The sequence below is a fragment of the Orycteropus afer genome, unplaced genomic scaffold (assembly GCF_000298275.1).
Source record: "Orycteropus afer afer isolate SDZICR_OR568_19922 unplaced genomic scaffold, OryAfe1.0 scaffold00052, whole genome shotgun sequence".
Classification (NCBI taxonomy): Eukaryota; Metazoa; Chordata; class Mammalia; order Tubulidentata; family Orycteropodidae; genus Orycteropus; species Orycteropus afer.
The window spans coordinates 2085979-2101514 of NW_006921639.1; the positions used below are offsets into that span (position 1 = coordinate 2085979).

The window sequence follows — 15536 nt, forward strand, 5'->3', positions numbered from 1 at the left end:
CTACTTCCTGAGTAAATTCAGCCTGATACTCCTCCAAATTCCATAATCATCAGTCACCATGTGCAACCTGAGTCATCTTTGTAAACTATGAACCAATAAGGCTATGCTCCTGTTTAAACCTCTGGAGGCTTCCCATTGGATACAAGATGGAATCAACATATTATGTGACCTAGGAGGCCGATTTGGCCCCTGACTAACTCTATGATTTATTCCCTTTCACTCTCCTCTTCCTTCACTATACCCCAGGCACACCTGCTTTATTTTTGCTCCTCAAACATCATTCCTGTCTCAGAGCCTCTGTACTTTCTAGAATGATTTGACTTTATATCTTTGTATGGTCACTTCCTTCTCATCAACAATTCTCAAATATGACCTTGCTGACCACACACTAGCTAAACTCTCCATAGCATGACCATCCTATTTAATCTCCTTGAGAGTAATGATTATTATCTCAAATTACCTTATTTCATCATTTACACACTTGTCTATATTCCCTTGTAGACTAAAACGTATGCTACTCAAGGTCAGGAGTTACCTTCCTCTGAAGGGAGCTACTTCACCCAAAGTCAGGCCCCTACCCTCAGGGCAGCCTACATCCCAACACTGGTTGATGCAGAGGTACAAAAGTCATGCTGCTCTTAAAAAAATTGGGGGACAGTGTGAAGGGTCAGCCCAGTTTCAGAGTACCCAGTAGGGTCAGATGAAGCCCCTCTTGCAGCTGCATCATAATAAACTTCTCCTAGCCCTACTTCCCCTCCTCTCACAAGGTGATGTTCCTGGGAGCTCAACCTAGAAACCTCCAACACACAAATCTCTGCCCCAGAGATTATTTCCTGGGAATCCAATGAACACTATCAAGATAGCAATCACAGATGTTCCTGATTCTGATTTCCATTTCATGCTTTATAAAGGTGGACATCCATCCTGTTTTCCACTTCTTTCCCTGGAATGGAAATTCTTTTCCTGTTCTCCTTAGTCTATTTTTATATCTATTCCTCTTGCTCCTAATTTCCCCTCTCTGATTTCGAGGCCATTGAACAGCCTGACTCTAGAACTTTTAGGGCCAAGATGTAAACATCTAAACACTTGGGAAAACCCACATATCAAAAAAGGCAGAAGTTGGGAGAGGAAACCAGAAGGAGAAAACAGATATAAGTTCATGAACTTGCACAGACTGTTTTGGAGACCAACTGTCTTCTGCTCAAGTAAAATAAGGTGACAATGAACCCTATCTATAGGGAAAGTTGAACTTAGCAGGGCCCACCAGAGAAGAAAGATTATGCCTGAGCAGGAGCCATGTGAAGAGACCAGTCGCACTGCATCTTACCTGCCATCCATCGTCAATCTCAGACAGTGCACCTGATGGGGGCCGGCAGAGGAGGAGCGTGACTTCTTGAGAGGCTCCCCGCAGTAAATGGAGCACCTCCTATGAAAGACCAAATAACATGGTCTGAGCTGGGGCTGAGCATTGTCTGTGGGCTACTAGGCAGGCTCCAGACTCTCCTTCCCTCTGCTCCCCACTTTCTCCCTGGCACTGTTTCCTCCACCTTCTTCTCCCACCTTGATTTATTTCTCAACTTCAGAGAACTGTGAGCAATGATACAGTGGACCTGACTTCCCAAAGTGTGAGGAGCCATGACCCCACCCCCATTATTGGCCATTCACAGATACTAGACTGGAAATGACCTGTGTCTTCCCAGGGCCTTTAGTGGCAGTGTCTGCAGAGGCTGATGCTTTTCTTCAGACCAAGAGATATGACTCAAGCTAGGCTGATGCTTTTCTTCAGACCAAGAGATATGACTCAAGCAAATGATTGTTCCCATCTCAGCCTCCCTCCTTCCTAGCCCATCATCATCTAAGAGGTCACCAGTCTACCAATTGTGTAGGGTTTTCCACAGCCAATTTCTAAAATCTGACTCTCAGCTCTGATATTTCTGCCATGGTCCATTTAATTTTAGGCCCTTGCAGACTCTTACTTGTGATATTGCAATACCCTCCTCCCTGCTCCCTGCCATCTACAACCCTTTACATTGCTCAAGGATAATCTTTTCAAACTTCAGACATAGCCAAATCCTCCTCCTACTAACTCCTCTGACTGATACCCCTCAATGTAAGCCCCATGACCCAATATGCAGAGGCTGGCCTCACTACTGCTGCCTCTCTCCTGCTCTCAATCTCATTCTGGCTCTCTGCACTCCCACACCCTAAGGTCCCACCATGCTGAACCTTCTGCTCCAAGCTGGCTTCTCAACAGTTGCCTCAAGGCATGGGGTTTTCTCTCTTGAGCCCCTCCCTTTTCTAATATTTGGCTATAAGAGTGTCCATTTTCTAAAGTCATCCAAATTGGTAAGTAAGAAGTAAAATTATCCCTATTTGCTGATGATATGATCCTATACATAGAAAACCCAAGAGACTCAGTAAAAACAAACTGCTGGAACTAATTGAGGAATTTAGAATAGTGCCAGGATACAAGATCAACATACAAAAATCAGTTGGAGTCCCCTACACCAGCAAAGAGATTGCTGAAAAAGAAATAAGAAAATCCATAATATTTGCAATAGAAAACAAAACATTTGGGAATAAATCTTACCAGGGACACAAAAGACCTCTACAAGGAAAACCACAAAAGACTACTTCAAGAAACCATAAGACCTACATAAATGGAAGAACATCCCATGCTCGTGGATAGGAAGAGTGAACATTGTGAAAAGGTCAATTCTACCCAAAGCAATCTATACATTCAATGCAATCCCAATCCAGATCCCATCAACATTCTTTAGGGGTATGGAAAAACCAATCACTAATTTATATGGAAAGAGACCTCGGATAAGCAAAGCACTATTGAAGAAGAAGAACAAACTAGGAGGTCTCACACAGCCAGATCTCAAAACCTACTAAACAGTCACAGTAGTCAAAACTGCCTGGTATTGGTACAACAACAGACACATAGACCAGTGGAACAGAATTGAGAACCCAGAAATAGATCCATCAACCTATGGTCAGCTGATCTTTGACAAAGAGCCAAAATCCATTAAATTGGGAAGAGATTGTCTGTTTAACAAATGGTGCTGGCAAAACTGGAGATCCATTTGCAGAAAAATGAAACAAGATCTGTACCTCACACCATACACAAAAACTAACTCTAGGTGGAGCAAAGACTTAAATGTGAAACCTGAAACTATGAAGTTCCTCAAGGAAAAAATAGGGGACATTTTAAAACGCAAAGCAACCACTGCCGTGGGTTTCTGAGGCAGTATCACTATGGAAGTAGATTGCCCAACATTCCTTCCAAGGAGTGGCAGGTGGGTTTGAACTGCCAGCCTTCTGGTTAGTAGTCAAATGCCTTAGGCACTACTCCACCAGAGCAGCTCCCCGAGGACATTTAAGGGTCTTAATACATGGCATAAACAGACTATCAAGCATAACCCAAAATGCACAAATAGCAGAAGAGAAACTAGATGAATGGAACCTTCTAAAAATTAAATTTTTTATGTGCTTCCAAAGACTTCCCCAAAAAACTAAAAAGAGAACCTACAGATTGTGGAAAAAAATATTTAGCAACTACTTATCTGACAAGGGACTTATCTCTAAAATGTATAGGAAACTCAACCACTTCAACAACAAAAAGACAAATTATAAAATGGGCAGAAGACATGAATAAACACTTCACCAAAGAGTATATTCAGGCAGCCAAAAAACATGTGCCAAAATGTTCAAGATCATTAGCCATTAGCGAGATGCAAATCAAAATAACAAGAGATACCATCTTGCCCCAGCCCTAGTAGCAAAGTTCAACAAGACAGAAAATAACAAATGCTGGCAAGCATGTGGAGAGATTAGGACTCTCGTATACTGCTTGTCAGACTGTCAAATGATACAACCACTGTGGAAATCAGTATGGTAATTCCTTAAAAAGTTGGAATTATTAATACCATTTGACCCAACAATTCCATTACTAGGTATATTCCCCCAAAGAAGTAAGAACCAGGACAAGAACAGATATATGTACACCCATGTTCATTTGCAGCACTATTTACAATAGCAAAAAGATGGAAACAACCTAGGTGCCCATTTACAGAAGAATAGATAACTAAACTATGGTACATACACACAATGGAATACTGTGCAACCCTAAAGAATAATGTAGAATCTGCAGAACACCGCATAACTTGGATGAACCTGGATGACATTATGCTGAGTGAAATAAGTCAATCACAGAAGGACAAATATTGTATTAGTCCATTATTTTAAAAAGTCAAGGAAAGGTTTATATATGGAAGGAAATTTTCTTTGTTGGTTACCAGGGGTAGGAGGGGAAGGGAGGTAACACTGCTAGATAGGTAGAGACAAGTACTGATTTGGGTGAAGGGAAGGGCAATGTACCAAATATGAGTGATCAACACGGTGGCATTGAGGAAGAGGAAGACAGATAGGTGCATGGGAGGTACAGTCAACAAAGATGAAGCCTTTTGTACATGCAGTACTGCATTGTCAGTGATGGTGAACATTGATCTATGGGTGGATAGGTGGGTGGATAGGCTGAATGATTGGGTATGTCTCTGCAGGGAGGAGTGTGCCCATGACTGTATATAGGGTTGGCAGGCAGTGTTTCTACAAGTGTATTTTTATGTTCTGTAAAAATTTCCAGGTATATTGTAAACCTGTTAAGGGACCAGGTTGTAGTCACTTCTTGGCCACAGCCACCTACCCTGAGGGAGCAAGTTGGACCTGTGGACTCAGGACCATGGTCGCGGGGCGGGGGGGGGGGCATCAAGCTCAATTGGCATAATACACTACACAAAAACATTGTTCCACATTCTACTTTGGCAAGTAGTGACTAGAATCTTAAAAACTTGTAGGCAGGCATCTAGATGCAACGATGGGCTTCTCCTCATCCAAAGCAAAGAAGAATGAAGAAAACCAAAATGCATGGAAACAACTAGTCCAAGGGAGTGGTACACCATGTGATCCTCAGCCTATACAACTATGAGACCAGAAGAACTGGAGCGTGCCCAGCTACCACTGTCAACCACTCAGAGGGAGATCTATGTAGGAGATCCTGGATAGAATGGGAGAATATTGTGGAACAAAACTCAAAATCATAAAAATAAAATAAAAGGGACCATGTTTGCTGGTCTCATAGAGCACTGAGATTATGGCCCCTAGCTGCCTTTCAAGTCTGGAACTGAACCCACTCCTGTTGCTCCTGATCAAACAAAAGACAGGCATATGAGCTGAACAATTACATTCATTCATTAGATACACTCCTTGGAGAGATCAGTCATGGGAGACTAGAAGGGCTGTGCACAGGGAGACAGCTCAGGGGCCATGAATGAATGGGAGGGATGAGGTAACTATGGGGAGGAAGTGGGAAGGGAGCTGTTGCATTGTGGTAAATTGCAGTCAATATCATGAATCAAAGTGTATGTGAACTGCTGTGTGGAAAATGAATTTGTTCTGTAATTTTCACCTAAATCACAATAAAAATTTAAGAAAAAATTAGTGTCCATTTTCTAGCTAGAGCAAGGTTTCTTAACCTCAGCAATACAGGCATTTGAGGCCAGATAATTCTTTATTGTAGGGGCTGTCCTGAGCATTGTAGGGTACTGAGCAGCAAACCCACTAAATGTCATTGGGATACTCCCCTCTCCAAAATGCCTCCAGATATTGCCAAATGCTGCCTAGGGGGCAAAGTCATCCTTATGTATGACCACTGATCTAGACTTAGCACCCCCTTAACCATAAAAGACTTTCCAGAATAATCTTTCTTCCCCAGCTACCGAGTGCAGCACTGCAACTCGGGCTTTCCTCTCTCATGGTGCTTGTTTTCTATAGTCACTGTGGTTTCCTTGTCTGTCCCCATGCCCACTGTGATCTCTGAGACCACAAGAACTGTCTGTCTCTGTGCCTTCAGTTGTTCACACAGTACTCAGAGGAGGTTCTCAAAGTATGGACGGATGAAGGGAAGGCCTCCCTACTCAGATACATTGTCTACTCTTCTTTGTGTACTTCTTTCCACTAAGGAGAGAAGGGGTAAGAGATCTGAGACAGGGAAGAGAAGAAGGCAGGTGTTTGTTTACTTGTCTTCCTCTCCGTGAGATTGCCATGTGATGATTGTGTCCCTTGGCTGAGGGCACAGCTCATGTCAGGGAGTCCTCTCCATTTCTGTAATTGGGTAACTGTTCCTTCAGGCTTGGGGGTGTGTAACTGTACTCCACTATTACTTTCCCCAGAGAACTACACTCCCGCATAAGCTTCCCAACAACTGCCCACACCTTTATTAAACTCTCGTCAGATTACTCTATTCTCTACCTGGACCCAGACTGAAATAGATGGTATTTCATTGGGTTTAGGGCTATAAGTATTAAGAAGTATTAAATGCTCCCTTTTTTAAAATTACATTTTTGATCTTATACAGGACAATCAGTGTAATACTATGTGTCAAAGCCATAAATGTAGTGGAGAAATGGGAAGGAACAAAGAAAGGGACTCACTTTAGTTCCTTCAAAGAAGCTCTGGTAGTGTAGTGGGTAAGGCATTTGGCTGCTAACCAGAAAGACAGAGGTTCAATACCACCAACTTCTCTGTGGGAAGAAGATGAGGTTATCTATTTTCATAAAGATTTATAGTCTTGGAAGTCCAGTGGGGGTTGCTATGACTTGCAATTGACTCAATGGCAGTGGGCTTGGGCTAGTCCTTTCAAGTCCTCACACCCCACATAGCTGAGTGTATACTAAGAGGAATTTTGCCGACACAAAAGCCAGCATTTTATCTTCAGTTCCAATTACAAACTCAATTAGAAGCAAGGGTTCTTATACATAGCATTATACTAATTGTCCTTCATAAGATTAAAAAAAAAATGTAATTAATAAAAAGATAGAGGTCATGAAAAAGGGATACTTCTCCATTCTCATAGGCCCAAATCTCAAGGACAGATATTGAAAGCTGAGATGGAAAATGAAATGTGAGAATATTCTGCAAATTGCTGTCTTTATGTGATCAAAGACCAGTCTTGACATGTGACTTCTGAGAGCCCAGAAGATTCCCTGGGGTGGTAGACCTAGAAGAATTGGGAATGGGGAGGGGGGATTATTAGCTTCCACACAACACTGCATGTCTCCTGGCCTCCCAGACCTGGAAAGCGAGGCCCTCCGTGGGCTTCCCATTCACGGCCAGGATGATGTCCCCAGCGGCAATTGCCCCATTCTCCTCAGCTGGCTGCCCAGGGAAGAGCCTCCTAATCCTCACAAGATTGTTCTTGAGGTGATTGCAGGTCTCTCTTTCCGTCTGCACAAAACTGAATCCCAAACCACTGGCATTCTTTTTCAGTTTGACTTCGAACTTATGACCTGTATTGTGAGATGTTAATAAAAGAAATTCTTCAGTAGATTTCAAATGACGTTGAACAGTCTCAAATTTCAAGCTTTCAAATAGATGAATTATTTCTGTTTTACATAAAAATTATTCATTTTGGAAATTTTTATGACAGTCCATTCTATGTGTTACAGAGTGTTGCCAGTAGAAATATAATGTGAGCTACCAATGCAAGGCACATAAGTAATTTCAAAGTTTTCAAACAGCCATGTTAAAGTGAAAAATAAACAGGAAAAATAAATGTTAATCAGATACTTTATTTAGCACACTATATCTAAAATATTACCATTTCAACATTAATGGATATGAAAAAAATATTGAGACACTTTACTCTTTTTATACATTGATTCTTCAAAATCCAGTACATGTTTTATTAATTTGGATTGGTCACATTTCAAGAGCTCAAGAGCCACATGTGACAAGTAACTATCATATTAGGCTAGATCTGTTGGTGGATTTGAGTCATGGCAACCTCATATATGTCAGAATAGAACTACGCTCCATAGGGTTTGGAAGTAGATTACCAGGCCTTTCTTCCAAGGTGCCTCTAGGTAGACTCCACCTCCTCCCTTTCTGTTAGCAGCCAACCACGTTAAGCATTTTTATCACCCAGGCACTCCTACTATCATCTTGGACAGTGAAATTATAAATAATCAACAAAGTTTAATTTACATGTAACAGTTAATGTGCATATACAATATATATACTGCCTCTGACAGTCAGTAGAACTCCTATTTAACCTTTAGAATCCCAATCATATTTCAGTATACTTAAAATGAAATTTTGCATAATTAGACCATGGAGAAAATTACCATCAACTCTACGGACAATGTTTTAGATGCTCTTTTGCTTAACTGGGTAGATTGATCTTCAAGCAAAATGCCTGCATCTAGACACCAAGGATGGACACAGCACTTGAGACCTAGGTCATCTGACAGCCCAAGAAGCCTCTGTTCCTCCCCCATCTCTCCCCTGTCTGCTTTCACCAACTCGGTTGGCAATTAGCAAATAGAGGGACAGAGACCTCACTTGTAACTTTTGGTTTGAGGCAAGAATGAAAGTCCCTGAACCAGCTAAGTGAAAATATGTTGGATGACCAATTTCACCATCACCATCATCTGAGATCTTTAGCTCATTTTACAGTTAATTTCTTAAAGGTCCTCATTGGAATGAGCAGAGGAGCAATGAAAGAAGAAACATTATGGACGTGTTTCCTCTTGGCTCCACCAAACACTTCCACTGCTATGGCTACGTTGCCCCTAATCTGACATACGACAGGTTTTGCAGCTGGACTGAAAATCTCTAGAAAGAGATTAAAACATGGCTAAGCCTCACATCATGAAATACTAAGGAAATAAATGTTTTCTTAGCAGAAAACTAAATCATGGGGAAAGTGCAGAGAGACAATCTATCAGAAGATACGTGATTATGCCACTCTAAACTGATTGTAAGGCACCCTGGTGGCACAGCTGTTAAGCGCTTGGCTATTAACAAGAAAGTTGGTGGTTTGAACCCACCCATGGCTCAAAGACCTGGTAAAGCTGTGTACCAACTTGGCTGAACCATGATTCTGAGTGGTTTAAGCATCTATGGTATGGTTGTTCCCATGATGACATCTGATGTAAGGTAGTCACCTCCATGGTGGGATATGCTGTGAGCAGCCATTCAGTTGAAAGAGAGTTTCATCAAGAGTGTGACCTGTTTCATACATACATATATATATATATATATATATATATAGACATCCTAGGAAAATGCTCGGACTTTCTGCTAGATCTGGATCCTGCATCTAGTTTATCATCTGGTTTTTGGAGCTGAACCAGTGACCTGCCATACTGCCTGCGATCTTGAAATTATTATCTTCACAGCTTGTTAGCCAACAATCAATCCACCATTTTACCTGCTGATCTTGGATTCATCACCTGCCAAAAGCAGCAGCCTGCTATACAGCCTGCCCATCCTGGGTTTGTCAGCCCCTGCAGCTGAGTGAGTCAGAAAAGCCTCCAGCTTGATGTTTGATCCATAAATTTGGAACTTGCCAGCCTTTACAACTGTGTAAGCCATTTCCCTGAGAAAAATTTCTGTCTTTCTGTCTCTCTCTCTCTTTCTCTCTCTCTCACATAAAAGAGAGATACTGGTTTGCTTCTCGAGAGAACCTAGCCTAAGACACCTGGTGATCTACTTCCATAACGATTATAGCCTAGAAAACCCTATTGAGCAGTTCTACTCTGTTGCACAGAGTCACTATGAGTCAAAATCAATTAAACAGCACCTAACAACAACAAACTGATTATGGATTTTCTTTTTAAAATGATGGTGACAATAAAGGTATAATTCCTGAACACCTTTGTCTCCCAACCTGCCTAATCATTCTCACATCCTTTGTTACAAATATCTTGGCTGGAAAGTAGACCTTGGGCCAGAAAATGCTTGACCCTTACACATCAATTTCATTCTTACATAAAAACAAACACTCTGGCAGCTGATCAGAAGACTTAGAGAGGAATGGGAGCAGAATTATGCCTGGCTATCATTTTGGGATGAAATATATTTTTTTCCAGAAACAATTCCATTAGATTGGCTTCCACTCTATCTGAAAGTTGGACTCTTCATCACCACTGCTCTTTCTTTTGAGAACCCAGAGAAAGCATCCCTGCCTTTCCCTTTTGAGTTGACAGTTCAAAAGCAGCCCACAAAGATATGACAATAGTAACAAGCAATTCTCTTTTCTCTCACCATCTGTCACCGAGACACAGCTTGTGGATCTGCCCGACAAGGTTGTTACCAAGGAAACAGTAGCACGTCCATCTCCCATGCTGGCATTAGCTGAAGGACACTGCTGTGCAGTGCTGGGTCCTCTTCTCTCTAGGACTAGTCTTGCAACCTAGAAGCACAGGTAAACAAACTCAATTCACACTACATGTGACAATCAGGAGGCACTTCCCCCACCTTGCAAGTGCTTATTCTTTTTTTTTTTTTTTAATGCATCCGGGAAGCTACTTCATTTGAATCTCAAATCAAAATCTCCAATCTAACTTATCTCCTGTGATACAGACCTATTTCTAACTACCTATAGGACAAGTAAAGTCTCTGAGTGGTGCAAACAATTAACATGCTCACCTACGAACCAAAATGTTGGAGGTAAGCTCCACCCTGAGGTACCTTGTAAGGAGGGCCTGGCAATCTGCTTCTAAAAGCTCAGCTATTGGAAATCCTACGGAGCCACAAACAGCAAAACTTCTATGGGACCTCATAAAAAGTAAAAACTTTTGTTTATCAAAAGACTTTACAAAAAAAAAAAAGACAAGCTACCAACTGGGAGAATATCTTCAGAAACCATATATCCAATAAGAATCTAATAACCAAAATATATATAAAATTTTGATAACTTAACAAAAAGACAAATTACCCAATTATAAAATAGGCAAAGGATTTGAATAGACATTTCACCAAAGAGGACATTCAAATGGCCACCAAACAAATGAAAAGATGCTCAGCATCATTAGCCATCAGAGAGATGCAAATCAAAACCACAATGAAATACCATTTCACTCACTCCCACCAGGATGGCTAAGATAGAAAATTAAAAAATAAAATAAAACTAACAAATGCTGGCAAGAATGTGGGGAAATTGGAACCTTTATCCACTGCTGATGGGAATGCAAAATTGTATAGCTTTTGTAGAAAACAGTGTGACGCTTCCTCAAAAAACTGAAAATAGAACTAAGACTGACCCAGCAATTCTACTGCTAAGTATATAACAAAAAAGCTTGAAAGTAGAGATTCAAAAAGAAACATGTACACCATTGTTCACTACAGTACTATTCACAATGGCCAAAAAATGGAAACAACCTAAATGCCTACCAACTGATGAATCAATAAACAAAATGTGATACATATATGCAATGGGATACCACTCAGCCAGTAGAAGAAACAAAGTCTACTACAATATGAATGGAGCTTGAAGACATTCCGCTGAGTGAAAAAAGTCAGTCACAGAAGGACAAATATTATATGACTTCACTTAATAAAAGGAGCTCTGGTAGCGTAGTGCCTAAGGCACTTGACTGCTAACCAGAAGGCTGGCGGTTCAAACCCACCAGTCACTCCTCGGAAGGAAGATGGGGCAATCTACTTTCGTAGTGATACTGCCTCGGCAACCCAAGGAGGGGTCGCTATGAGTCGGGTCTGACTCGACGGCACAAAACAACAACAACAACAACAATCACTTAATAAAAAGATAAGAAAATGCAAATGTGTAGAGACCAAAGTTTATTAGTGATTACCAGGGATGTGGAATGAGGGATATCATTGCTGATGTCAGATGGATCTTGGCTGAAAGCAAAGAATACCAGAAAAAGGTTTACTTACGTTTTATTGACTATGCAAAGACATTCAACTGTGTGAATCATAAGAAATTATGGATAACATTGCAAAGAATGGAAATTCCAGAACACTTAATTGTACTTATGAGGAACTTGTAGATAGACCAAGAAGCAGAACAAGGGAATACTGCATGGTTTGAAATCAGGAAATATGTGTGTCAGGGTTGTATCTTTTCACTATATGTATTCAATCTGTATGCTGAGCAAATAATCGGAAAGCTGTACTATATGAAGAAGAACATGGCATTGGGATTGAAGCAAGATTTATTAACAATCTGCAATATGCAGATGACACAACCTTGCTTGCTGAAAGTGATGAAGACTTGAAACACTTACTGATGAATATGAAAGGCCCTATGCCTTAAGTATGCATTACATCTCAACCTAAAGAAAGCAGAAATCCTCACAACTGTACCAATAAGCAACATGGTGAAAAATGGAGGAATGGATGAAGTTGTGAAGGATTTAAATTTTCTTGGATCCACAATCAACATCCATAGAAGCAGCGCTGAACTGGGCAAATCTACTGCCCAAATTAGACTTCTTTAAAGTGTTAAAGAGCAAATATGTCATTTTGAAGACTAAGGTGTGCCTGACCCAAGCCATGGTATTTTCAATAGTCTGATATGCATATGAGAGGTGGGCAAGTAATAAGGAAGACCACAGAAAAATCAATGCATTTGAGTTGTTGTTGTTGTTGTTGTTAAGTGCCGTCGAGTCGTTTCCGACTCATAGCAACCCCATGCACAGCAGAATGAAACACTGCCCGATCCCGCGCCAGACCCACAATCCCTGCTATACTTGAGCCCATCATCGCAGCCACCATGTCAATCCATCTCGTTGAAGGCCTCCCCCTCTTTCGTCGACCCTCCACCCTACCAAGCATGACATCCTTCTCCAGGGAATGGTCCCTTCTGACAACATGACCAAAAGAGGTGAGACCAAGTCTGGCCATTCTTGCTTCCAAGGAGCATTCTGGCTGCACTTCCTCCAGGACAGATCTGTTAGTTCTTTTAGCAGTCCATGGTACTTTGAGCATACTTCGCCAGCACCACAACTCAAAAGCATCAACTCTTCTTCGGTCTTCCTTATTCATTGTCCAGCTCTCACATGCATACGAGGTGACTGGAAATATCATGGTTTGTGTCAGGCGCACCTTAGTCCTCAAGGAGATATCCTTGCTCCTCAGCACTTGAAACAGTTCCTTCACAGTTGACTTTCCCAATGCTACACGTCGTCTAATGTCCTGACTGCTGCTTCCGTTGGCATCACTTGTACAACCAAGCAATGTGAATTCTTTGACAACCTCAATCTTCTCTCCATTTATTGTGATGCTGCTCATTGGTCCAGTTGTAAGGATTTTTGTTTTCTTTATATTGAGATGTAATCCATACTGCAGACTGTATTCTTCAACCTTCATCAGTAGGTGCCTTAAGTCATCCTCACTTTCAGCAAGCAAAGTTGTATCATCTGCATATCTCAGGTTGTTAATGATTCTTCCTCCAATCCTGATACCACGTTTTTCTTCATATAGTCCAGCTTCTCAGATTATTTGCTCAGCATACAGATTGAATAAGTGTGGAGAAAAGATACAACTCTGACGCACTCCCTTCTTGATTTTAAACCATGTAGTGTCCCCTTGTTTGAGTTGTGGTGAAGAATATTGAATGTACCATGGACTGCTAGAAGAATGAACAAATCTGTCTTGGAGGAATTACAGCCAGAACGCTCCTGCAAAGCAAGAATGGCCTGATTCCATCTCAAATACTTTGATCATGTTGTCACAAGGGACTAATCCCTGAAGAAGGATATCATGCTAGGTAAAATAGACTGTCAGTGAAAAAGGAGAAGACCCTCAATGACATGGATTTACTCATAGGCTGTGACAATAGGCTCAAGCACAGCAACAATTGTGAGGATGGCACAGGACTGGGCAGTGTTTCATTTTGTTGTATATAGGACTGCTGTGAATTGAAAATGACTTGGTGGCACCTTACAACAACAACAACAATAACAACAGGGGTGAGATGGAGAGGGAAAGAGGAAGCTAAGGGTGATGGAAAAATCACAGTCATTAAGAATTAGGTTACACAGCCAACTATTGTAATTGCTGTCAATAAGTGGTACACCTGTAAAAAGTTGAAATGGCAAAAACTGTGTGACAGATATATGTACAACAATGATAAAAATAAAATGAGTAGCTGTTGAGGTTGTTTATGTACATGCAAACACACTTCATGGGATTTGGTTCTTTGGTGGATGTTTAGGTCATGGTTTCTTGGGTCATGCCAGTTAATTGGCCTAATAACATGTTTAGTACTTCTGTTCTGCCTCCTAGTTTGTTGCATAGTGCCTGGGGTCCTAAAACTTGCAAGTGCCATCCAAATACATAACAATTGGTTTCTATTCTCCTGGAGCAACATAAGAAGGAGACTCAGAAGTAAGAGGAGGTTATAGAAGGTGAGGTCAATTGCCTCCATAAGTAACTGCCTTCTTTACCATGAGATCAGAAAAACGGAATGATGCCTGGCTATCACTACTGAACATTTTGATCAAAGATTCTACAGAAGAATCCTTACCAAAAGCGGGAAAATGTAAAACAAAATTTTAAATTCTCATGGCCTCCAGACTTTGTGGAGCCAAGCTGGCTTGACCCTTGAAACGTTTGCCCTAAGATAACCTTTGAAACTTAAACCAAAAATATCCCTTAAAGTCTTCTGGATACCAAACAATAGTTCAGCTTAATTCATTAAAAAAAAAAAAAAAAAGTCTGAATTGAGCATTAGGCTCTTTTAAAAACTATGTATATGGGATCAAAATTACAACAGTAACTTGAGAGATTAGATAAGAATCTTAGGGGAAAGTGAGTTTATGTTAATGGTGGAAGAACAACTTGGAAAATGTAGGTGAGAATGGTTGCACAATTCAAAGAATGTAATCATTGTTATAGAATTGTACATGTAGCAATGGTTTAATTGGTGTATGTTTTGCTTCATGTATTCTCAACAACAATCCAAAATAAACTCTCTGGCATGGTTTCCAACTCATAGTGACTCCTCCTTGGGTTTCCAAGGTGGTATCTCTATGGAAATAGATTGCCCAATCTTCCTTCTGAGGAGTGGCTGGTGGGTTTGAACCACCAGTCTTCTGGTTAGCAGTCAAATGCCTTAGGCACTATGCCACCAGAGCGCCTTCCTTTCACCCTACTGCCCTGTTTTCCATCACTTTCTGGGAGCAGAATGTCCTCTGCCTGACATTCAAGGCCTTTCCTAATCCCTTCTTTCAGTGCAGACCAGTGAGGAAGACCATTGGCTTTAGATCCAAGCAGATCTGGGTTTGAATCCCAGCTCTATCTCATACTCATATGTGACCTTAGACAATTTCTTCACCTTTCTTTTCTGAGCCTCAATGTACTCATCTGTCAAGTGAGGATAATGCCTCACAGAGCTGTTGTAAAGAGATGAAAGCGATAATAGTAAATATAGAACATCTGGTCTAGCGCTGACCCATCATCCCACTGCTGTCGAGTGGATTCTGACTCCCAGTGCCCCTAGTGGACAGAGTGGAACTGCCCCAGAGGGTTTCCAAGGCTGTTGGTCTTCATGGAAGCAAAGCCCAAACCAAGCTTACTGCTGTTGACTCGATTCTGACTTACAGCACCCCTACAGGACAGAGTAGAACTGCCCTAGAGGGTTTCCGAGGTTGTCAATCTTTATGGAAGCAGACTGCCACATCTTTCCCCTGTGGAGCAGCTGTGGGTTCCAACCACCAACCTTT

The 15536-nt window shown here is 41.3% G+C and overlaps 1 protein-coding gene across 1 annotated transcript in view; it reads right to left on the reverse strand.

The window, feature by feature from the left end:
* Positions 1 to 15536, reverse strand: part of FRMPD2 (FERM and PDZ domain containing 2) — a 221629-nt gene that overhangs the window by 6570 nt on the left and 199523 nt on the right. The window contains exons 25-27 of the mRNA XM_007938683.2: positions 10111 to 10258; positions 7135 to 7349; positions 1328 to 1426 (exon numbers count right to left, since the gene is read on the reverse strand). Of these exons, the coding sequence (XP_007936874.2) occupies positions 1328 to 1426; positions 7135 to 7349; positions 10111 to 10258 (462 nt within the window). The remainder of the gene's footprint in view (positions 1 to 1327; positions 1427 to 7134; positions 7350 to 10110; positions 10259 to 15536) is intronic.